We start from the raw sequence: 24656 nt of genomic DNA, 5'->3' as shown, positions 1-24656 counted from the left end.
CATAGAACATTCATGGCTGTTAAATAAACAAAACCTTATACTCAACAGCTATAACAGTGTTGTAACTTAAAAATAAAGTGCAAAACCTTCCACTTCAAATCCCTTAACTCTGCATTTTCAATGGTTTTATCAACTTCTTTTGTTGAAATTGGATGGGGATATATTCTATAATTTAGACACGTCATCCTTTTATTTTGTCTCTGTGACTAATACCACAGGGGCCCACGCTTCATTACATAAGTAAACGATCATTTTTCCCTTTCTTGCATCTCATATTGTCGATGAATGCAGGCTTGGGTGATCAGAAAATGTAACAAACAAATGTAAGACAGTGAAGAGAAACTGCATTCCAATAATGAAGCAGCACTGTTTTTAAAAGGGCACACCCAAACCACGGTGTCCCATAATTTGTCGTGTTGGCCCTGCAATAGTGATTCAGTGTTTTTAAAGGACATGTTGCATAAGATTAGCAGTGCCCTGTCACAGTTTCCTGGCTTGGGTAGGTATTTCCCAAGATGAGGTCAGGGTTCCTTCAAGGCCTCTAAGCATAATTAGATTGAGGAACGCCTTCTCTTTACGTAAGTTAATCCAAACATGCAACCAGTGAGCATTTAAAAGCGGCACACAAACAATGTAAAATGCTTTCAAAGGAAACACTGTGATATTGATAACTCAATCTAAACTTAAAAAGCACACTATGAAATGCTGATAAGACATCGAGAAGGGATTACTTCTTCCACCATGAGGAAAAGTCTGCTAAAGAGATTCCATGACTTCACCACATTTGAAACATTTGTTTCTGTCTATCTTCAGCTGAAACTTTTATTGTTAGAAAAAGCTGTTTGGATAAAAATAAAATGCATCCAATCAGCAAATTCTGTCAACCAGTTCTGAAAACTTGATGTTACTTTACTGGGCTCTCAGTAATCACACATTTAAAATCCTCCAATTATTCAGTTATCATCAAAAGTGTATGGTTTTTACTGTCAAGCTGTAATGATCAACTGAGAAAGAGTCAGTGTGAGAATTAACTTAGGGGTTGTATTTAAAGGGATTAACCTTCGACTGGCCAGCTCGGACATCAGTACCTGCTGTACTGTGAGAGGGGGATTGAGATATTCTTATTTGTACTCTTTCTGTTTAGCGTCACCAACCAATCTCAATTACCGTGACTCATTCAAACAAAGCTTGCACGTCCTGCAAATAAGCAGGGTGGGTTAAAAGGACAATGTTGCAGTGATGAGGTAAGCTTAGTTTAAACAGAGACCATGAAGCTGCTTCAGCTCGAACCAAACGGGTTTTTCTATTTGAATGTAGTTACATAACAACCCACATAACAAAAGAAAATGCAGTAATGGCATTACTGTAGTGTTACAGCAATGTACAGTGTTGTCTATAAACAAACATTGCTATCTTTATATATTCAATGTAGACAACAAAAGTGATAAAACATGGTCTGCTCTCTGTGAAGCAGAATGTTAAACTGAAATTTGAAGACCAACTTAATGATTTCTCTGCAGTGTGTTGCAGAGCATGAAATGTAAAATTTAAAATTATAATTATGACAGGTCACAGCAAAAACACAAGAGCACATTCAGGGTCAAAAATATGAAAAACAAAGTTTGTACCAGCACTGATCTAAAATCATTGTGTTCTAAAATATTCACTCAGGAAGCTAGAAGCCAAATAAAACTTTTATAATGCAAATAGTTTTACTGAAGCAGAAACAGCAAGTGTGACTGCAGCTAGAAAAATCGAGATGCTGCACAGCAATTAAATCTGCTATTTAAACAACTGGTAACCAAATATGATCATTAACTCCTTACATATAAATATAGCACTCCTTAAGGGACATAATAAACTAAACAATAAATTAGTTCAATGAAATTACAATGAAATAAAGCACAATTCTGATAAACAAATACTGCAATGATAAACACTGGAGGATGATCGATTAACAGCCATGGCCAATTATATACTGGATCCAATATTCAGCATTTTTATGATGATTGAAATCTTTTTTTTCATCTAATTACCAATAAAATTAGAAATTTAGGTTCCACAAGTTTAATTTCTTTTTAATTTTGCTAGCATCTTCATGCACTTTTTGTTTTACAATAATGTTGACAAGTTCAATTTTAGTTGGACATATGCTTGAAGGCATTGCCACAAAGTTTTGTGTTGGGAGTTTGCAGTAAAAATAAAAGTTTAAAATAACACAAATGTAAATCAGTTCTAGATATTGATCAGATCTCTTGATTACTAACAATCTGTATCAACTCTGCAAAAGCCATATTGATGATCTCTCTGTTGATGATACAACAGTGAATTATATTTGTTTTGTGCTTTCAGTGAAAAAAAAAGTGAAATTATAAATTTAATTCCTTTTAAACTGCCACCTGGTGAATAAGAAAACAAAAAATCTACAAAAACAAATTTCCATTCAAATGAAAACATATGTACTTTTTCATTCAAATATCTCTTACCTTTCTGTGAGCCTTTGGGGTCTTTAAGCTCTTTCTGTGCCTCTTCGATTTTATCTGTAAGACAAGAACAGAAACCATTTTCAGCATGGAGCACAGTGTTGCACAGCTGCACACAGACTCTGGCTCCGCAGTGAAGGCAGAGCAGAATGTAACTAATGATACTGGGGATGCTTCCCACACGGCTGCAGCAGGATGGAGGTCTTTCAAATGAAAAACAGATATTCTTCCATGGCTGAGAGAGTGCACTATTCCATTATGGAAACTACCGTAATCATGAAGGGGGCAAGCCTGTGTGCACACACACAAAGTAACACAACCATGCAAGCACACACCCACTTAAAAGAAATAACAGCCTGAGTGTGTACAATATACAGGTTAGGTTTGCAAATAAGTCAATAAAGTGGGTTCATTCTCATTATTAGAGTGAGCGCTAACCCACAGATCAATTTGCATATTCACATATCATTTACACCCCTCAGGGAAGACAAATTCATTTCACTCAGGTCGTCTGTACGTCACAGTCATCACCCACAATGCAGCAGGTGAGTAACCTGTTTCTGTAAGAAGCATATGGACGTGTGGGAGGTGGCGCAGTATTCACTGTGTGTTACTGTAATCAATATTAATTAAGTACGCTGCTCAATGTGCCGTGAATGGCTTATACACGGTGGAATAGAGGCAGCGAGAAGAGCTAAAGCCTCTGTTTTCCTGCTCCTGCAGGGTCACTGCCACCAGCTGTGGGAGGAGGAGTGTACATCCTGAATGTGTACATACAACTCCAAGGCTCATTAGTTTCAGTCAGGGGTGGAAGTAACAAACTACTCATGTTACTATAATTAAGTCTTTCTTCGGGTACTTGTACTTAAGTAAGTTTTTTTCATGTCTGTAATTTTACTCTTACATAAATATGTGTTACACTATGCAATCTGTTTCGCTACTTTTAAAATCATAATTCACTACTGAGTGGGCCGACAATTTGAATTAGTATCCAAACCTTTCATCTACATTTTTGTAGTGAATAAGGTCCTGTGAGCAGCGCAGGAGTTACGAGTAATTTAGACTGAAGATTTGGAGAAACAGAAATCCCTTTGATAATGCTGTTGCTATTGATAATGCATTAATCAACAGTTAAAAAGTAACTAATATTCTGCAAAAACTACTCAAAGGATATTTTATATTCATACCCAAGTATTTTTTAACACCAGTAGTTTTACTTGTAGTAATATTTTTGTATTGTGACAGTACTTCTACTTGAGTACAGATTTTCAATACTCTCTCACCACTGGTTTTAGTTTGGAATTTAAGGAATCTGTGAATTTATCTTTTGATTTAAAACAAGTGAAATAGTGAATTGGATTTATACAAAAATACCCAGTTGAAAATATTTACAGTGCAAACTCTAGAATAACACTTTGTTTTTCTTACTACATTGAGGACATCTGGTGCACCATCAGCAGATTTTTTGTATTTTCATGATCTTTATCTTTTCACTTAAAACTTATTCTAAGCTGCCACAGGACAGTTTTGTTTACTATTAACTACAATAGAGTGCTGAAGTGATGATACTCTGGTTCCCACAACAAATAGCCAATGGGATTTTTCAACTGGTTTTTGGATCAGTGTGGAAAACGTCTTCACAAACACCACTTTAATGATTTTTGAAGCATAAATGTAATCACCACGAGTGAAAAGCTAATGTTACGCTATGAACAAACCAAACCACAGTCACATGACTTCATGTCATCACCACTAAATGAAAAAACCACTGTAGTTTTCTTAAATGCGTTTTACAAGGTACGTAAAAGCTTCATAATTCACAAATTGGGTATTTACTGACTTATTTTATGTTGCAGAACAAACACAAAAGTCTCTTAAGCTTGTGTGGGCCACAGACCTTATTTCAGGCATCTGAATAAAAAGCCCACTAACTTCAAGACAAGGCAAGATGCAAATATGCTAACTAACTCATTTCTGGGTTTTAGGAGTCATTCCTGCAGCACTCTGCTATCAGTTTCTTCTGGTGGCAGGAAGCAGAGCAAGTTATGCATGTTTAAGAGCAAAGTGCTTCTTTTAATCAATTTTTTTTTTGTCTATATCAGTAAAAACAGTAAGTCCTCTGCATGTGCAAGCAAGCATGCAACACACTCACATCAGCCACAGAGGAAAATGGGTGATTTCTAGAGAAGCCTGGCATGTTTCTGCATCCCATGACCATGGAAACTAGATGGAAAAATAAACCCTCTGTGGCTTCGGTGCCCTGCACATGACATCAGAGTCCTCAAGGACCAGTGGTAACAATTTCGTCCTAGATTGCATGAATGTTAATGGAGGGTGAAAGAGGATGTTCCTCTGTGGTTCCCAAAATTGCAGCGCGATGCCGGGAATACTCTGAGGAGGGGCGGACACAAGCGGGCCACGGAAGAGGTCAGTAGATTATGTCATCATATGTGTGTGTGTTACTACAGTCACACCCTTCTCCATCTCTCTCTCTGTGTGTTTCTGTGTATATCCCAGGCACACGCCACAGATTACATAATGCGTCCCCACCCCTGCGCTGCCGTGGAGCAAAACAAAGGCACCCTGCCAGCAGAAACACAGCAACCACGACTCATGAGGAGAGGGCCGAGTGTTTGTTTATGAGCGTCTTTGACAGAGAGGTAGACAGAGAAAAGAGAGGTATGTGACCATGCGAACGCTCTCGCCCTCCGACAACATGAATCAGGTAGGCTGTGTTTTCCTGGCAGCGACGCCGGCACAGTGTTTCTCCACACAGAGAGGATCCCGCAGCTTCCCTGAGAGTCACCACACAGCTTCCACAACTAAACAGCTCTGTTACTGCAAACCAATTTGAGATAATAAATGCTTATTTTAGCGGTTAGAAGATTTGTAGGTAGATTTTTGTCAGCATATGCTTCATTGTTTGCACAGCTTGATACATATGTCTTGTATTAGACCGCACTGGCAAACCGTGGCGTAAGTGATTACTGCCCAACAAAAATCTTATTAGTGGTTCTGTATGGAGTGTAAGCTACTATAGATCAGATTGCACTGCTTACATAACAACCACAAAGAAGACCCCTCATGCTGAACATCAGACCAGATCAGTAGAAAGGGACGCAGCAACGTTACCCTCAGATAGGACAAAAAAAAATATTCCATCCACAGCACCCGCGTTATTAAGACAGCAGGGAATGATTAGAGGCTTGTTCATATTTCCCTTATTATGGATGTTGGGGTTGCTGAGGTGGTCCGCGTGATGGCTACATATTTCATCTGAAATCTGTGTAATTGTCCTGTAACCACGGGAAAACAATAAAAGGGATTTACACTAATGTTGAATGTTGCCGGTGATGAAAACCAGAGCAGATTGTGGAACATGACCACAAAATTTGAGGGCAAGGGGGAAAAAAAAACAGTTTGAGGGGACCAAACAACAAAAAGGCCCCACTAATAACAAAACTGCCTACAAGTGTGGTCTTCAACAGCACCAACAAAAAAACATGTGTTGAATGCTGAAGCACCTAACTAAAGGGATAGTTTGGATTATTTGAAGCTGTTCAGATAGGAGTACCAACACAGCTGTGGACTGTGGTCAGCAAAATGTATTCTAGCTATCTAAAAAAAAAAAGTTCAAGTGTGTGTATTTAAAATATTTTCATCACTTATGTATTCTAAATATAGCATAGACTTTTTAGATTTGACTTTTTAAATTTCTTTGCTGCTGACCCTGTCCACAGCTGCACATTGCTTAGCTTCCTACTCCTCTCTGCTTTTCAATGTGCATGTTTTTTTTTTTTTAATAAATTACCATAAATTCTCAAATAGTGCAAACATGATGATCTTATAGAATATGATGCATTGCTGTAGATTAAACGACCAAACAGCAGGGCTGGGTAACCTGGGTAAAATCGGTGATGACAATAATTTTTAACCCAATACTGCAACAACATCTTTGGGGTTACTATTGGTGCTTTCACAAAATATTAATGCAATGAGATTTATGATATGTAATCACCAATAATGTGGATAAAATGACTGTCAGTCTGGCAAGTTCCTTAAATTAATATTGCCTTTAAAACGAGGAAAAGACAACAAAAGACAACACATACCACAATATAACAATATCCAATATCTAGGACAAGCTCTAGTCTCATATCATAATTTTGATACACAAGTAATATTGCTATACTGCCTACCCCTACTGTGGATATTACACCGACTATCCCTTTAAAAATACTTTACTGAAATGCTGCAGATAAGTCACACTTATCTGTAATTCTTTCTGCCAGAGTTAAAGCTGCTTCCAACCAATAAATGACACAAAAAATTACAAGACTCTGCACAGCACATTGAACCACTTGCCTGAGGGTCTCGGTATGCTTAAGTCGGGCTGCATCGTAAGCAAAGAGCAAGTGAAGTGTCTTTAATAATTCAGCAGAGTATGAGTCAATACACTCGACTAATGTAACTTAAATATGTGGTTGTGATATTGCATCTTACTCAAATCACAAAAGAGATTGATCTACACCTGTTAAGTATGGCACAGTGATGAAATGAGATGCACCACTCGTCTTGTTTAGTCAGACCTGATATAATAACTAATAACTAACAACTGTCCTCCTCATGCAGCGCTGCTTGACAGCAGTCCTACAGATGTGGGTCTCTGAGCAGACAACAGGACGGCAGTGAAACGTCTCAAGGTGTCCCACTAATGATCTTTGATCCGTGCAACGCGGTATCTTAAAGACATGCAAGGATCAGGCTGAGAGGGGCCAGAGTGGGCGTGTGCATGTCAATTAGGCAGGAGTTTGTGGGCGAGGGACTCGGTCTCCTCACTGGTCGCTGTCATGACAACCACGAATCTTTAATGCAAACCCCCCCCCCACCACCACCACCCTTCTCTCTGAATCTTCCGGCCCACTCCTCTCTCCGCGCTGTCGAGGATGAGTGGGAAATGTGATTATTTGAGCCCCGAGGACCAAAGTGACGTCACCGCACAGGAACCACGTGTGCGTTTGAATCCCAACGCCCACCTGATGTGAATTCACAACCCATCAGTTATGGCCAGGGGGGAAAGCTCAGCGGGAAGGGAAGCCCATTTCAAGTCCATTAAGGTGTCTGACAGACAATTATCAGTCAAGACATGGCTGCAGATACATTCTAATGAGCCAGAGCACCAACTTGCCTCTGGAAAATGGACCTAATAGACCAAACGTGTGTGTGGAAGTAGACCCCTGCCAGTCAAATGAATCACAATATTACATTACAGCAAAGTGGCAACTTCAACCCACATAGAGCAGGAGCAGCACCACTGCCTGGCACCGGACTCCACCCCCCCCCCCAAGAGCCCCCTCTGCCTGTTGGCTGACAAATAACCACCAGGCTCCACACTCTCCTCCCCTCGCTGCCAGCTTGTAACACATTCATATTTTGCTCAACAGCCTGCCCTGCTGGGCCTCAACATGCCAAATGGCGGACATCAACAGCATAGTGGCAGCTTTTCATTGAGTCCATATGCACGGCATTCACATGCTTCAGATGGCCCCGGCGGCTCGGCTCCAGCTTCGCCTGCTAGCATCAGAGATATACGTTCAGGGAGCGGGAGGGGGTAACAAGTTGTTTTGCAAAAACAGCATCTGTGAGGGTTGAGGTGTCATCAGTATGCGCGGCACTACACCAGTATACCAGCAACAAGCCTGAACAATGCCAGTGGACCACAGTGTGTGGGCAGATGGGCGTCCACCAGCGATGATGATGATGTAAGTGCTGCAGCGAGTCACTTTATCACACCATATTTAAAGGGATAGCTTGGATTATTTTAAGTGAGGTTGTATGAGATACTTATTGATAGTCAGTGTGTTATCTGCAGTAGATGGCGGTCAACACACCTCCAGTTTGGAGAAGCAGAGAAGAGCATCTGCACAAACAAAATTACTCAATAGTCTAAGTGTACGCTATATTTAGAATATTTTCACCGCTCTACCTTGCTGTCAAACAGCCTTTTCCAAAGGGGAAAAGCCAAATATTGCTCTCTCCAAACCAGACAAACTCCATGGGGTAAAGTCAATAATTTAACCTCTCAGAACACGGGAGTTACTGGTCAACTGCTGCCTCAGTTAGCTCTTGTGTTACTGTGTGACTTCTGTGAATCCAAACTATCATTTAGTCACTCATTAACATAAACAAACTAACCTATCAAGGCAGCAATAGACCAACAACACTAGTGTTGTGTATGCAAAAATAACTGATCACACCCACGTAGACTGGATGGTTTGGAGAAGCAATACTTGACTCATTTAACAGCTGTTTTCCATCAGAAAAGGCTGTCTGCCTGCAGTTAGTTTGTAGAAAAGTTGCATATAGCTTCAAGTGGCTACAATACATTTTGCTGCTGACCCTCTCCACAGCAGTACACTCCTTAGCTTCCTACACCAGTACTCCTGCTGCTTCTCCAAACTGGGGGTGTATCTAATACACTATCAACAAGTATCTCCTACAATATATTTAAAATAGTCCAAATGATCCCTTTAATGCATTAGGACAAGTGGAATCGTGGTAAAGGTTGAACAGACAAACAGAGTGAAGCGAGGAGCAGCCAGGAGGATTGGGTTTGATGTTAGGACGATTGCAGGTTGATTTCTGGGTGCGCTGCCAGCTGGATGTGGACTGCACAGTGTAGCATACCAAACCAACGCTGCGTTTAGAAAGGAGAGGAGAGAGGAAGAGGAGACGAGGAGAGGAGAGATGCCTCAGCAGGCTGAAGATGACGAGATGGGAGTCGGCAGCTGCCCCCTTCTTCCCTGTCACTGTGCGGGAGGGAGATGGAGATTATGTAACTCGAGCACCTCCACCAGCCTGCTGTACACGCCCGGCTGTGTGCAAACACACGCACACACTCACATCAAACACACCCTCGCACTGGCTGATGCATTCTGAGAACAATCACTAACGAGGATGATTTTCAGTAAACAAAAACAGACACGACGACGGGAAACCGAAATGTACAGCTGAAACGACAAGTTGATTAATCAGCAACTATTTTGATAATTCAAGAATTGTTTACGCCATTTCTTCAGACAGTAATATAGCAAACATGCTCTGGATTTGCTGCCTTTTCTTAGTCTGATGTTATAGTGAACCGTAATGTTTGGGTTTCAGACTGCTTGGACAAAAGTCACACTACTTCTGACTTCTGGGCGTTTTTCACTCTTTTCTAATATCATCAACTATGACATCTGTGACAGTAAACTGAATATATTTTGACTGTAGACAGAACAAGACGTTTGAGGATGTCACCTTGGGCTTTGGGAAACAGGGCCATGTCAATCCCTACTCTGCTTTTGAAAAGGTTTTTGGTTTACGTGTCGTTGTGTCGATGAAACAAGGACTATTTTCAAATTCAAGTATATTCCTATCCTTTAAAGTGTAACACTTAAAATTAAACGTTTTCCAAATTTTCAAGACTTTGTTTAAACCCTGACATTGCTATCAAGCAAACATTCAAAGCTTCAGTTTGTCTTATCTAACCGTCAGCTGAACATGTTTTGGTTTTGAACTGTTGCTCAGACAAAACAAACAATTTGAAGACATAACATCAGGTTCTGGGAACTTTTGACGGGGGAAGATATTTTATAGCCCAAATATTAAAACATTAATGCTGATCTGTGTTGCCTCTGATTAACACCAAATTCATTCATTAATTTAATTACAGTTTTATATAATATATAAAAGCTACAATATTTACTTTTCTTTGACCATGAAACCACAACTGTAACCACTCACTGGAAAAAACAAAAACAAAAAACAACCCAGGCCTCAGATGACAATAAATCTATTCTTAAACAAGGACATCTACTCATATCATGTAGTCACAACAACAGCTGGGGGATGCATGAGCTGTGCAGACTTCCCTGTCACCTTTAAGGGAAGTCTCTTGTTCTTATCTCAGCTTTCTTCCTGTGGCCTGCGGAGGAGACGCAGCATTTCTGCAGCCCTCAGCAGCTGACCCATACAATAAGTAACCACGAGGGTTACTGTCACCATCTGACACATTCTTTATCTTCACGGACACGCCCGTACAAAGAGACTCCCGAGGGCCTTGAGGGAGGTGAACCGGTCTGAAAGCTGAGTCGAGCGTGCTACAGGAAGTAAGCCGCACTCTTCCTTAGTAATCGTGGACAGACGATGATGCAGAGCAGAGGAATCCCCCCCGACATACCGAGAGTGTCCCATTACCCTGCAGTCTATCATCATCAGCTGGCTAAGAGGGGAGCGCCAAGTGACTTCCCTCTTCCTCTCCTCCCTCACATTAGCCGGACTGGGAGCTGGAGTGGCTCGCTCTATCAAATCTAATCGACACAAAAGGACAGAGATAAAGAGACTGACAGGAAGATGATAGATGGAGAGGGTGTAGAGGTGCAGATAGAGCTGCGTATGGTGCCGACTGGAATGTGTTCAGTCGTGCTTCAACAAGGAAATTAAAGAATCAAAGACATTTTTCTGAAATTTTGATAACCAATAATTTAACATCAAAGTGAAAATGAAAAGAACTACAGTGTCAACAAACGACATCAATATGCCTAAAGATTGTGTGTTTGTAGATGTGTTTCACTTAATGAACAGCTCCTTTTATGTAACCAAGAAAAGGCCATAAGGCCAACAATGATGACTTTAAAGACGTCATTCTACTGATACTGAATAAATGAAGAATTACTCTTTCATCAGAGAAAAATCCAAATATGTGCTTCTGCTTTTTCTGATGTAAACTGAATAACTTTGTTTGTTTGTTTTTTTCTTATTGTTTGTCAGAAAAAAACACCAATTAAAAGATTGTGATGCAAATTGTGATGAGAGTTGTGGGGGCTACAAATAACAAACGAACTTGATTAATCAATTAATTTGTTAATAAAATGTTGAAAACTTTCTTTTGTCTTTAAACTGTCTTTAAATGTTTTTATTACAGTCCAAAAGCAACTAGACATTGAGTTTGCAAAGATATTCAGAAGCAAACATTTCAGACATCTTTGCTGGATAAATTTACTTAAACGATTAATCGCTGATCAAAATCATAGTTCAGGATTAATTTTCTGTCAATTAAATAATAATTACAACACTTAGGGTGAAAGTCAAGAAAAAAGTCACATGGCTAGGGGTCTGGTCATGTGATCAGTGGCGGTGACAGCTTGAAAGTCTGCCGTGAAAACCTCAATTATTTGGCAAATATGTTCGATTTAAAGGTAGAGTCAGTAGGATTTCTGGGATAACTGTTTGTAAATGCATCTAAAAGACAATCGATTGTTGAGTCTCATTCCCAGGACGTCAAATACTGATGTTTTGGCTTGAAAAAAAATGCCCTAAGCAGCAAAATAATGAGAAGATATAGAGATTCAAGCAGAGGGCAGGGTCTCTACAGATTTTAAAAAACACCATCACATACATCAAGTGAGCCACAAGTGAGTTAATATGAGTCTATACATTTTTTTTTTGTTTTTTAGGAAAAACATGTCATAAATCATCGACGCCGTGTCCTCCGGGCTAATGAATGAGGATCATTCATAATTTTACCAGCACAAAGTTCAAAAGCCAGCATCTTTGATGGTATGGGGATATGTTAATGCCCAATGGCATCATGGGTAACTGTCACATTTGTGAAGGCCCCATTAATGCTGAAAGGTTCATACAGGTTTTGGAGCAACATATGCTGCCATCCAGACAAGACAATGCCAAGACACATTCTGCATGTGTTACAACAGGGTGGCTTCATAGGTTGTATATTCTCATTTCATGTTTATTTAAAATGATTTTTGTAGCTGCTCATTTTCAAAAAATACATAGAAATGTTATTATATTAAAAAACGCTACAGGAAAAAAACGGTATCATGACCACACTAGAATCAAACATGTTAAAATGATACAAGGGGAGCAGAGAGAATCTAAAACAAAGCATTCAGAAAAGTCCTGCTCTCTCTGCAGCCTGGAGATCAGCTGCTGACTGCTAAACATCAGGTTGGAGAGAGGGAGGAGGCAGCAGTCGAGCTGTTTACCTCCACTGGGGGAGACTGTTTATATGCAGCATGAAACTGCATTTTGAATGGAAAAGACTGAGCCAGGGCAGGTATGAGTTAAAAATAAAACATAAAATAAAAAACATAGTTAACTAGAGCTCCAGGCAGGCACCTTTTAATAATGTATGGCTATAAAGGGGGAGAGATGCAGATCCTCTACACTAAGCAATAAACATGAGATGAACAATGCAGTTATGAGGCTTTACTTATCACCTTTTCTATAATATTAATAATCACAACAATTAGACGACACGTTTTAGAAGCGAAGTTCCTACTCCTTCCTCGTAATAATTCGTGACAGAGCTGCAAACTGCCTGTGAACAAATGAAATATTGATCACACTCTCCCTCCTGCACACACACACAGACAAAGACAGTGGTTTGGTGCGGTATCTGTACAGTACTGCTGCCCCCGCAGGAAACTGTAGGTGGAAGAAGCAGCAGACTGGAGGCCACTGATTATTGGGACTGCGTGGGCACCCTTGTGAAAAATTGATATAACGAGAAACCTACTGGGTGGGTAGAAAGTGTGTGTGTGTAGGGGGTTTAATGGTGCAGGCGGAGTTGAACGTGAATATTACCCTCTTACATCTCTTTCAGACCACACACACATTTAACCCCCCCACCCCCAATCCAAAAAAAAAAGAAAAAAGAAATCTGCCTGCCTGCACCAAAATAGACAGCAGAGAGCCAGACTCCAAACACAATACAGAAACGCAGAGCCAAGAAACACAAAATAATGATTTCCTTTCCTCGCAGTCACAAATCATGGAGGGTGTGAAGCCTTGTCTTGGGACGTAGTAAAACAAATCATGAGCTGCCTAGAAGAATTAAGAACAGCAATTATTTTCATCATCAATTAATCTCTTGACTCTTCTTTTTCTTTTTTTTCAGCTAATCTCAACCCCCGAGGTCACAAATTCAGTTCAGAGGTTCTTAAGGTTTTTTAAGAGCATGTTAAAGCAGAGAGAGCAAAATTCAGCTCTTTAATTTTGAGTAAATTTCCCTTTTGTTTTATGAGTTGCTGCCAATCCCAGCTTTATAAAAATTATTCAAACGTAACAAAAACCCTTTTCACTTAAAATTGTCACAGTCGACATGTGCAACTGGTTATGAGGAGTCACAGGCAGACATTTGTTTGCTTTAAAGGGATAGTTCGGATTATTTGAAGCAGGGCTGTATGAGGTTCTTGTCCATAAAGGAAAATAAAAAAAAGGAAAGAAGCACAGCAATGTACTACTGTGCACGAGGTCAGCAGCAAAAAGTATTTTAGTCACCACAGAAAAAATAAAAAATAAAAGAAATATATAAAATAATAGAATAAAATGCTTTACCTTGCTGTCAGCCAGCCTTTTATGGCAGGAAACCACGGTTACCGGTTACTGGTTTCCTGCAGCCTCAATTTGTTTGTTTGTTATTGTGTGATTGTAGTGAATCCAAACTAACTTCAAAGTCACAGTAACACAAACACACTGCATAATCGAGGCAGTGGTAGACAAGCAACTCACATATTCTGCGAGGTAAAATGATGTTTTTGCCAAAAGGAGTCTGGTGGCTACTGTCCACTGTAGGTAAGACACTGACTGTACTATCCAAACTATCCCTTTAAGGGTCACAAGCTAAAAAGTTCGGTAAACACTGCGGATTACTTTTCTGATGATCACTGACTCAATTAATTGTATCAGCTCTTATTTTTAACACTTACAGGAAGTCATGTTCATCATATTTGCATCATGTTTTAAAAGCTCTTAAAGTGTTTTGCATGTAAAACCAGTGACTGATTGTCAGATAAATGCAGTGAAGTGAAAAATACTATATTTCTTTCTCAAATTTAGTATAGTAGTAGAAAATTAAATACTCAAGGAAAGTACCACATGTTTTCACTTCCACTACTGATCCTCACATTTCAGAATGTGAAACTTCTTCTTCATTATCAAAGTTAGCTTAATTATGTTTTGGCTTGTCATTGGAGCTACTACTCCATAAAAAGTCTTCACAGAACTCCGGGCGAACTTTTCACTTTTGATTTCAGTCAGTGTTTGAGCCTAACTGTTTCAGATAAGACGTGAAACAGTCATTGAGATTCAGCAGCGAGTCCTCCACTGTACACAAACACCCACTTCTTTCTTAGCTGAGGTTAAAAAAAAAAAAAAAAAGTGGAACTAAAACAAGCTGCACGTCAAACTCCATCCAGTCAGCGTCTCGAGTTCCCTCCCAGGTCGTGAGGGCTGTGAAACAGAACTAACTGAGCTCAGCGACTGATGCCCGGTGTGTCGTCAAACGACGCCTCAACCGGCCCCATGGGACAGGAAGCACATTGCAGCCGTTTCAGGGCAAAAACCAAATTTTGCGTACATACAGTAAGCTCTGTGCGTCAGCCAAGGAAGAAGAAGAAAAAGGAGGAGGAGGGGAGGGGAGGGGTCACATGCAGCTTTACAGAGACTTTAAGCATAGAATACAATTCACAGTTTAAATCTTAAATTTCTCTACACATCATGAAGGACTCTGTGAGAACTGGGTAATTCTAAGAACTGCTACTCAATGGCTCTTGAACTTCTTAATTAAACTGAATATTGTTTTGGAAAATATGCTTATTTGCTTTCTCGCGAGAGTTAGATATGATTGATCGATCACTCATGTCTGTACAGTGATTGCACAGCTACAGCCAGCAGCTTGTTAGCTTAGCTTAAGCATTAAGACTGAAAACAAGATAAACAGCTAGCATGACAGTCCAGAGGTTACTAACCTCCTACCAGCACCTCTAAAGCGACATTTTCATCATGCATCATGTAGTAACATCGTCCCTGCTCTGGAGGTAGTACTCTCCAAAAATATAGGTACTTTGGCAGTGAACATTTCTGATTGGTAAAGTACTAGCAACATTTTAAAAGATCTGCAGCTGGAGGCCAGTTTGTTTTTTGCTCACTGTGCTTTGACACGTCAACATGGATTTACAGAAGAAAGAATATGACAGACGGGGCAGCGTTCTCAACAGTTGTGCACAAAAACGGCATGTAAAATCATTTTGCACTGACCACAGCATCCAACTAATTTGTCTAATCTTGCCAGGTTTTTAGACCGTGTTGGAAACGCAGACAACAACGCAAAACAAGGTGCCAACAATGAAGGAAGCTCTTGGTTTTAGGAAAAGCAGTTCCTGGGAAGTTCAGGATACTCAAGCTCTCATTTGACTATTTCTTTGCCGGGAACAGCTACCTGGTAGGTAGAGACACCAGAGAGTATTCTGATCAAGAAATACCCATTGAAAATTTGTTTTTACACTTTTAACCAACACATATAACATTTTAATTTATGAGCTTTAAAGACACCGGTAGATGATTTTGTTGCCTTTAGACTTAGCTAGCGATTTCCACCTGTTTTTGGTCTTTATGCTAAGCTAAGCTAACGCCTTCTAGCTCTAGAAACATCAATAAAAACATGCAACTCTCAGCAAAGAATGTAATAAAGTGTATTTTCTAAAATGTCAAACTATTCTAAAAAGTTCTAACAATTAATACAGTCATCAAGAAAACAATGAATAGTCACTGAGAAAATAATTGGCAGATTACAGGATGATGAAAATAATTGTTAGTTGCAGCCCGATACTTTGCTCAATTGCCGTCATGCTTCCGTGCACAAAAGTTCAGCCCTTCCCAGACATGACATTTATTTAAGAGAAGTTTTTCAGCTACACAGTCTGTACAGTCATAATTAACAGTAATAAAACTTCATCACAAATTAAAGGCAGGACTTACACATCAGTCTGTTTTCTATAGAGCAGTCTGGAGTCCCACAGGGCCTGTCAGATCAAAACTGAAAGCAGCGCTGCCTTCAACTCAACGCTCTGTACTTAACAATAGTGAAAGAAAACACACCGGATCCCTCCGGCTCGACTGTCCCTCTGCCCACTTGTTGTTGGTTACCGTGGCGCCACAGTTGAGTGGCAGCACACTGACTGTTTCCCGTCTGTGTCGCTCACTTTGACGAGAGCTTGTCAGCCTCGGTTTGACGACAGCAGAGATGTCAGTGTGGACGGTGGCTTTCAGTAAAGTAAAAAAAAAACAAAAAAATCAGACAACAAAACTGCTGCTGCACACACACACATCTGACCTCAATCTCACCACTGACACAGTAAAGTCCCACTGAGCAGCACAGGGCAAACAGCTACTTTATCACGCTAAATAATGCAGGATATCCCCGTGTGCACATCAGAGTGTTTCACAACAGTCTATAGGACAAAATGTTCACTTCTTACCAGCTGATGTTTCAGGGAACAAACACTCAGAAGTGCCTTTTGTTCTTGAACAAAAGGCGACTGAAGAAAGAACAACAAGTGCACACATACTCCTGTGTCAACACAAGCAGTCACAAGTCTGCGTTTCCGCCCTATCAGCTGTGGCACTGCAGCGGTGCGGGGCGTTGCCAGCGGTTTCCTCAGAATAATGTGACGAGGAGGGGAATTCCTGTAAGGCCCAGGAAGAGGGAGGGGAGGGGAGGGGAGAGGAGGGGAGGAGGGCCTGCCCAAACAGAGCAGGCCGGGTGACGTCACTTAAACCGGCTTTGGCACCCTCCAGGGGATCCTTCTCTCGCTCTCCCTCCCTCTTTCTGTTTGTGTCGGAGGGGGAGGAATTTAATGTGGCCTGCCAACTGCTGGTTGCCCAACAGCTCACTCACCGGGTGAGGAAGTATCAAGGTTTGTTTTTTGTTTTTAAATGTCCAACTCGCGTCATACAGCTCCTTTCTCTGTTCCTTTTTTATAATGAGATGGCATCTTAAAAGTTTTATAGTTTCACTTCATATCAGTGCCCTGATATGACCTAGGCTCCTTAAAGGGACAATTTGGATTATTTGAAGTAGGGTTGTGTGAGGTAAATATTGATAATCAGTGTATTAGCTACGGTAGATGGTAGTCAACACACCTCCAGTTAGGAGAAGCAAAGACAATCACCACTAAAGAAGCTAAGAATTGTACTGCTGTCAGCAACAAAAAGGTATTTGAGGCACTTAAAAAAAAGTCAGTCTAAAAAAGTTTAGGTGTACACTATATTTAGCATATTTTCACAGCTCTGCTTTGTCTTCAGACATCCTTTTTTAACGGCAAACCAATATATAAGCTAAATATCACTGTCTTAAAAACCAACAGGACACCACAGGTGAAATAAGTCATTTTAGCTTGCAGAAGACGGGAGTTGGTGCCTCGATCTGTTAGTTTGTTTGTGTTATTGTGTGACTTTGGCATTTTAAAAGTATAGTTTGGATTCATCAAACAGTAACATAAATAAACTGGCATATCGAGGCAGCTGTGAGGTAAAATTACTGCCATATTCTGCCAATAAATTCTTCTAAATCTTACACCTTTTTAAGTAGATAAATGTGAAAACAGCCTTTTAGTTCTCATCAAAACTAGTCAAACATCCACAAAACAAGAAGCAAAACATTCTGAGTGGAGGTTTTTCATCATAACACGATTTTATTCTCTTCTTTCTTGTTCTTTTCTTGTTGCTTGTATTATTTGCACCTCTGACCAAGTGGATTTCCTCCTTTGCATAATAAAATAACATTTGATTTAATGCGAAGCGCATAAAATGTCCAATATAAATAAAGTTTCCTGTGTCATGACTTGAAAACAGCAAACCACTGCTGTTCTTTATCTTAACTTAGGAAATCCATTGAAAATGGAAACACCCAGCAGCAATATTGTTTTTCTTTTTAACTGCAAAAAAAAAAAAAAAAAAGACATTCAAGGCTGTGTGTGGGCGCAAAACCAAGAGTCTGGAAGTGGCCGTGAAAACTGCAGGATCTAGTGAGAATTTTTAAAGTCAACATTAAATTGTGCCACTCAGTCGAAGCTCTTTAAAAAAAAAATATAGAGAGAGTAGCAGTCAGAGCCGGCTGGTAAACAGTGAGTGAGTGACAGAGGGATGTTGACAGTGACAGGCTGAGATAAAGCTGCAGGCTCTCAAACAGATACAGCCTGCAGGTTACTGTGGGGGGGGGGGCCTCGCTGTGACCGGGGTCGATATTTAAAAGGAGGGGAGTCTCCTCGCTCAGAGCAGACAGGCAGACAACCGACGAGCGCTCACTCTGCTGCTGCGTTACATAAACATGACTAGCCGGGCGTTAAATCACAAAAGCATCACTTGCCCGTATGTGTCACCTCACTGTACTGCACTCTGGTTTTTGGAACAAAGAGGAAGCTCCCTCTGCTTTATTTTTGGATTAGTCACTATGGGGAATTCTGAGGGTTTTACAGTTTGGCCGCAAAAGAGGTTCAGAAAATCAGATAAATATTTACCCAGGCCAGAGACAACAAACAGTGTGACCAGGCACTTTTTGCAGTGTCATTGCCGAGGAACAGAAGATAAATACTTCACAGGCAGAAACTCCAGGATCAACATCGCGCTCTGTAATTAGGGCCGGCCAAAGACACAGCAGAAAGTTGGTGTTGGCGGGCTGGAAGCAAAAATAAACACTGACTCACATAGACGGTCCAGCACAGAATCTGCACTGTTCTTAAAAATGACATAAAGAGGGACCACTCTGCAAACACTGCCCCGTATATACAATAAGTGTGTGTCAGGCTTTGGGAGTAACAGATTACATATGAGCAGAGATTCATGGCAGTGGCTCACTCTGCGTCGGGTTTGTAGCTGTCTTGTTGATCGCATAAAAACTTAACTTTTTCATTCAGATTTCATGCATATGGTGGTGTGTTCTTTATACTATGGCTGTATTCCTGAAATTAAAAAATAGCAGTATGTCACCTTGCTCACAGTATCGCAGTAAATCCCAACGTACTGAATTGTAACCCCTGTATCGTATCACCAAATTCTTGCCAATACACAGACCTATGTAATATTCGTATAAAAAAATTATACGTCTTTCGATACCATAGCAAAACGAAAGAAAAATTGCATTATTTTGATATCGTGATACTGGGATTAGGTTACTACTGACACTTTTAAAGTAACCTTCCCAGCCCTGGTGTGCGTAGAGCAGTGGAGGACACACAGACTCATCCCTGTGGGAACATCTGAGTTAATGACAGCTGAGCTGGTGATAATGCAACAGAGCCTGAATGAAGTAATCCAGCTAGTAACCTCTAATACCCTGCCCCTCCGTGTGTGTGCCGGGTGTCCATTAGGTTAAAGATGTCTACAAACACACACACATAATCAGGCTAACGCACACACACATCCTCACAGTCATTCAGCTCGAAAATAGTCATGAATCGAACCAACCGTGTTGCCAAAAAAAATTCTATCCTCTGCATACAACCAGACGCCCACGCTGACCCCTTCATACTCCGAATACCAAACTGAAACCGATCCAAAACCACGTGGGGAGGGCCGATGAATAACAAAGCTCGAGCGCGGAGTAGGACTTTTTTTTTTTCCAGTCTCTATTCAGAAATCTGCCATCATAACCTCCTTTTCACTCGACTTCATCTCAACACTTTAATGCATACAGCAGTGATCAGAGGTGCATTCAGCTGCTCACAAAGGCCACATTCACATGATGTTTTGTCCCTCTGAAATGAACTGATTTTTTGGCAAAAAGGCTTCAACTGCAGTCTGAAACCAGCAGGTCACTGAGTACATTTACTCAAAGTACAATTATGAAGCATTTGAATGGGATTTACTTGAGTAAACGACTGTATATTCTGTATAAAGAACATCGACATATGTAGATATCAGACTTTAGTCCAGTATCAGTCAGGCTCTATTATTAAAGTAGTTAAAACTATCCCACTTTGAGGAGCTACAACAGTAAAACGCTGCCTACACACTGTTGCAGCAGTATAAATCCAATAACATCATACACTGTGAGGCTGCCGTTGGACTAATCAGATAATCATTTCAGCTCTAAACTGGTTGCAGCTTGAAATAAGAATTATGTCTTCATTCTACAACCAAGACAAGAAAAAAGCACTTGCTCAAATGAAATCATAATGGATTTCATGCTGCTAACATGTCTCACATGTTACTGTGTACAACCCCTTACATACACTTACAGCGATCACAACAGGCCTCATTATCATCTCAGCCCCCCCCCCCCCTCGAGGCGTGAGCAGTGGGAGGCAGCGGACGGATGGAGGAGAGTGCGATGGTTGAGAGACGAGCCTTGTTTCGCAGTGTAAACACCAGAAAGGAGGAGGGAGAAGGAGGAAGAGAATAGGTGAGAGGCAGCCAAGACAGAGCTGAGCCTGAGCAGGATCCCGCTGATGTTTTGTAACATGATCAATGACCTCTCCGCGTACCTTTAGATCCCTATTTCCTGTATAAGCTCACTGTCTTTTGTTACACTCGCTGCCTCTCACTGTACGCTGCCTCATAAGCTCCAGATCTAATTAAGAGTTGTCTCTTTTCTTGGAAGGCTCGGTGGCTGTAATAGTCTGTCCTCCAGCAGCGAGGATGGCGCTGTGATTAGATTCTGAGATACGAGAGCAACATCTGTCGGCCGGATGAGACTTATTGGCCAGAATTGTGTTAGATTCCTCGGATTGGACTCGCGGTTGCGTCACTGCCTGTGACTTATAAATCTGTCTCTGACGGTAAGTGGCTGCGTACAGGCATCTCTGGAATTTGTGACAGATTTCACCAAAGATGGGCCTTAACAGTTGGTCATAAGCTGTGGTGAAAGCAGCATTCAGATCCTTTGCTGACGTAAAAATACCAATACTTTTATAGAAAGATACAAGTGAAAGTCAAAATACAAAGAAAAAGTACAGAAGTGGCATAGTGAAATGCCCGTAAGGCATCAAAAGTAGAAGTGTCCCCTGAGACTGATGTATTATTGTGTTTCTCCCATTCAGTTTTTACACTGCACTGCCCCCGTTTTACACAGTGTGTTGTTACAGCACATTGTTACACTGTTTCTGTCATACAGGGTGTTGTTACAGTGTGTTATTTCAGTGCCTTATTATGATGTCTGTCATACACTGTGTTGTTAGTGTTTTTTTTTTTTACAGTGCGTTGTTACAGTGTATTTCTGCCATACAGTTGTGTTGTTACAGTCGTCGTTAATGATATGTTACAGTGGTTGTTACAGTGTATCATTATAGTGTGTTGTTACAGTGCACTGTAACAGTGCATCAGTAGAGTGTTGTTACAGAGTGTGCCTTGTTCTGGTGTCTCTGTCATACACTGTGTTGTTACAGTGTTTTTTTTAAAGTGCATTGTTACAGTGTGTTGTTACTGTGTTTCTGCTTTACAGTATGTTGTTACAGTTTTGTTACAGTGGATCATTAGAGTGTTGTTACAAAGTTACAGTGTGTTGTTGTTATGGTGTCTTTCAGCCATACAGTGTATTAAGGTGCGTTGTCAGTGCGTTTCTGCCATAAAGCGTGTTGTTACAGTTGTTACAGCACATCATTGTGTGTTATTACAGTGCATTGTTACAGTGTGTTGTTACTGTGCCTTGCTATAGTGCATTTCTGCCATATAGTGCTTTGATACGATGAGTTGTTACAGTGCTTTGTTATAGTGCCTCTGCCATAAGTTGCGTTGTTATAGCGTGTTGTTACAGTGTACTGTCAGTTCACCCCAAGAGACCGGTGGCCGGCTCTATAGACTCCCACAGGGCTTTCCTGCAGCTGCTCTGAGCCTCTCTCTGGTTTCTCTTTCTGTGGATGCCGCCAGACAACCATCTGCCTTTATAGCTCATTTAGCACATACAAGCTCTGACATATACATGGCTGGTCCTGCATGTAAACACAGGTGGACATGTCTCGACAGTGGCCACAGCAGACAGCCATGCGTGCGTCAACCAGCGAAGCGTTCACACCGGTGTCAGACACGAACCTTTACAGGAATTTAACCTGTGTTTTTTTTCCCACAGAAATACATCACTTCACCTCATTTTCAATCATATTTTCATTATTTATTTTTACAGAAACAGGCCTGAAAAAAACTGTCTGTGAGGCATTTAAAAGGTAATCATTTTACAGTAACAAGCCAGAATGAAATAGTGCACTCATAACCCTGCAGACTGTCTGTGAAATGACAAATTTCGGTTGCAACTAACAATTATTGTCATCGATTAAGGTGCAGATTATTTTCTCGATTCATTGTTTGGTCTATAAAATGTCAAAAGATGGTGAAGATTACCTGTAAAAATCTTCTAAATCCAATCTTATTGTGTCCAAAATCCCACATACTATTGATTTACTGACTTTTGTTTGAACAAAACTGAAAGATATTTAATTTAACTAATGTATGACAAAGCAAATGCAGCAAATTCTCATATTTACTAGCACATTTTGTGCAATCTGGCTTTTAGAAAAAGACTTTTAGAAATAAATCGGTTGAACCACCCTGTTGTGACTGCATCCTCGCAGGTTTCGACAGTCTGGTGAACGACACCCATCATCAGTGGCAGGTTGAATTCTGGGAATTACAGGGAGGTAAAAGCAGCTTTTGACCTTTGATGTGGTTCTCATGGATACTGTGGCTGATTCTTCTTCCTCTGTGATGTTGTTGTTGCCACCCACCTCCACGCCAGTCACTGCTGTTACTCTGTGCTTTCCTCTGCCATCAGCAGTAGGCAGGAGGTAACGTTACATAACCGCACCGAGCACGAACGACATGGCGTTCCCTCACTGTCTTTTTATGTTCCTCCTCCTCCTCTTATTTTCTCAATCCTCAATTTCCCCACCTTGTCTTCCCGCTCTCCTCCTCCTTTCTGCCTCATTCCATCATCATCACCCTCTTTTCCTGCCCCCACCTCCATCTCCCATTTTCTCCCTCCCTGCCTGCACTGCCCACTCCCCTCTCCTCCGTTTCTATCACATCAGAGTTTAAAAACAGTACAAGGACGTGGTAACCAACAACATGTCTGTCCCTTATAAAACCAAACTGCTCTGCTCACATGTTCAGCCATTTATCAGCGCACAAAAATAACAGTGCCAGTCCCAGCTTACCATTATTTTCATTATCGATTAATCATCTGGCCAAAAAAAACATAAGAAAACAGTGAAAAACACCCACCAGAGCCCAAGATATCCTCTTCAAATGGTTTATTTTGTTTAACCAACAGTCCAAAACCATAGAATCATAGTGTGAGAAAAAAAAGCAGCAAATCCTCACATTTAATGTAACATTTCCACATAAAATGTCTAAAATCAGATGTATGTTACATATTTTGTTGAATTGTGTGCTTACATTATCCCAAATGTTTCCAACAATGATCAAACCCAGAGAAATCTGTGATTTATTAAAGGTTACAGTGTGTTTCTTCCTGGCCACTAGTTCCTTTAACTTCTGTGAAAACTCAAGAGAATGAGGAAGAAAGCTGCAGATGTTTCTAAACATAACATAAATAAAACTTTAATATGACCTTGTCTGTGGTCACGAGTCATGTCTTGATTCACATGAGCTGTGGTGGTTGTTTGACGATTTGACTCATGATCTAATGCCACCTCACAACATCATCAAACTACATCTTTTGTTGTTGTTGTTTTGAGATGTCTAGGGGCAGAAACGGCATGCTGTGCATTTCAGTGATTATCAGAGTAGGTGCAGAATAAATTTTCTGTTGATCAAGATAAAGATCAAGAGTTTCCATCCAAATGTAGCACGCATTTTAACCACATTTCCAGAAAATCTGCAAAAGAAAATGATAATGTATGTTTCCATCCACTACTGTTGCATAAATATTGGGAGTTTAGCTGCAATGATTGGTCAGTTAGTCATTTAAGTTACTTTTAAAGCAAAAATGTTAAACATTTACATTCACAAATGTGACAACTTGCTGCTTTTCTTTGTCATTTATGAGAGGAAATTTAGAGTGTTTGGGTTTTGGACTGCATTTTTCATAATTTTTTTGACATTTTATAGATTCACAGATTAATGGATAATGAAATAATTGTTAGTTGCAGCCCTGATTGGGAGTTGGTTTACTGAGAAAAACAGCTGGTGGTGCTAATTCTCCACTCAGGGGCCATTAAACCGTTGCAGAAGAAGAGGGCGCAAAAAACCAGTGCTACTCAAACCTCAAATGATGGAAAACCATGTGGAAAGCATGATGCAAATATGGCATTTATGTTTGTTTCATGTATTCATTTGAAGGTTACAGTCCACAGATGTACAGATTTGTCTTTTAAATGG

At 40.5% G+C, this 24656-nt stretch overlaps 1 protein-coding gene across 3 annotated transcripts in view; it reads right to left on the bottom strand.

Annotated features, from left to right (window-relative positions):
- The window catches only part of hivep1 (HIVEP zinc finger 1), a 68977-nt gene that overhangs the window by 12491 nt on the left and 31830 nt on the right, over positions 1-24656 (bottom strand). Inside the window, exons 1-2 of one of the 3 annotated variants that reach the window (XM_084738418.1) lie at positions 16805-16926; positions 2487-2540 (exon numbers count right to left, since the gene is read on the bottom strand). In XM_084738418.1, the coding sequence (XP_084594544.1) occupies positions 2487-2540; positions 16805-16892 (142 nt within the window). In that variant the 5' untranslated portion in view covers positions 16893-16926. Of the gene's footprint in view, positions 1-2486; positions 2541-16304; positions 16625-16804; positions 16927-24656 lie in introns of those variants that run through there. The other 2 variants (XM_084738420.1, XM_084738419.1) reach the window with 2 other exon arrangements.

The sequence above is a fragment of the Lutjanus erythropterus genome, chromosome 16 (genome assembly GCF_056507025.1).
Source record: "Lutjanus erythropterus isolate fLutEry1 chromosome 16, fLutEry1.hap2, whole genome shotgun sequence".
Classification (NCBI taxonomy): domain Eukaryota; kingdom Metazoa; phylum Chordata; class Actinopteri; order Lutjaniformes; family Lutjanidae; genus Lutjanus; species Lutjanus erythropterus.
The sequence above is the reverse complement of the archived record's forward strand: the minus strand, read 5'-3'. Positions and strand labels throughout refer to the sequence as shown.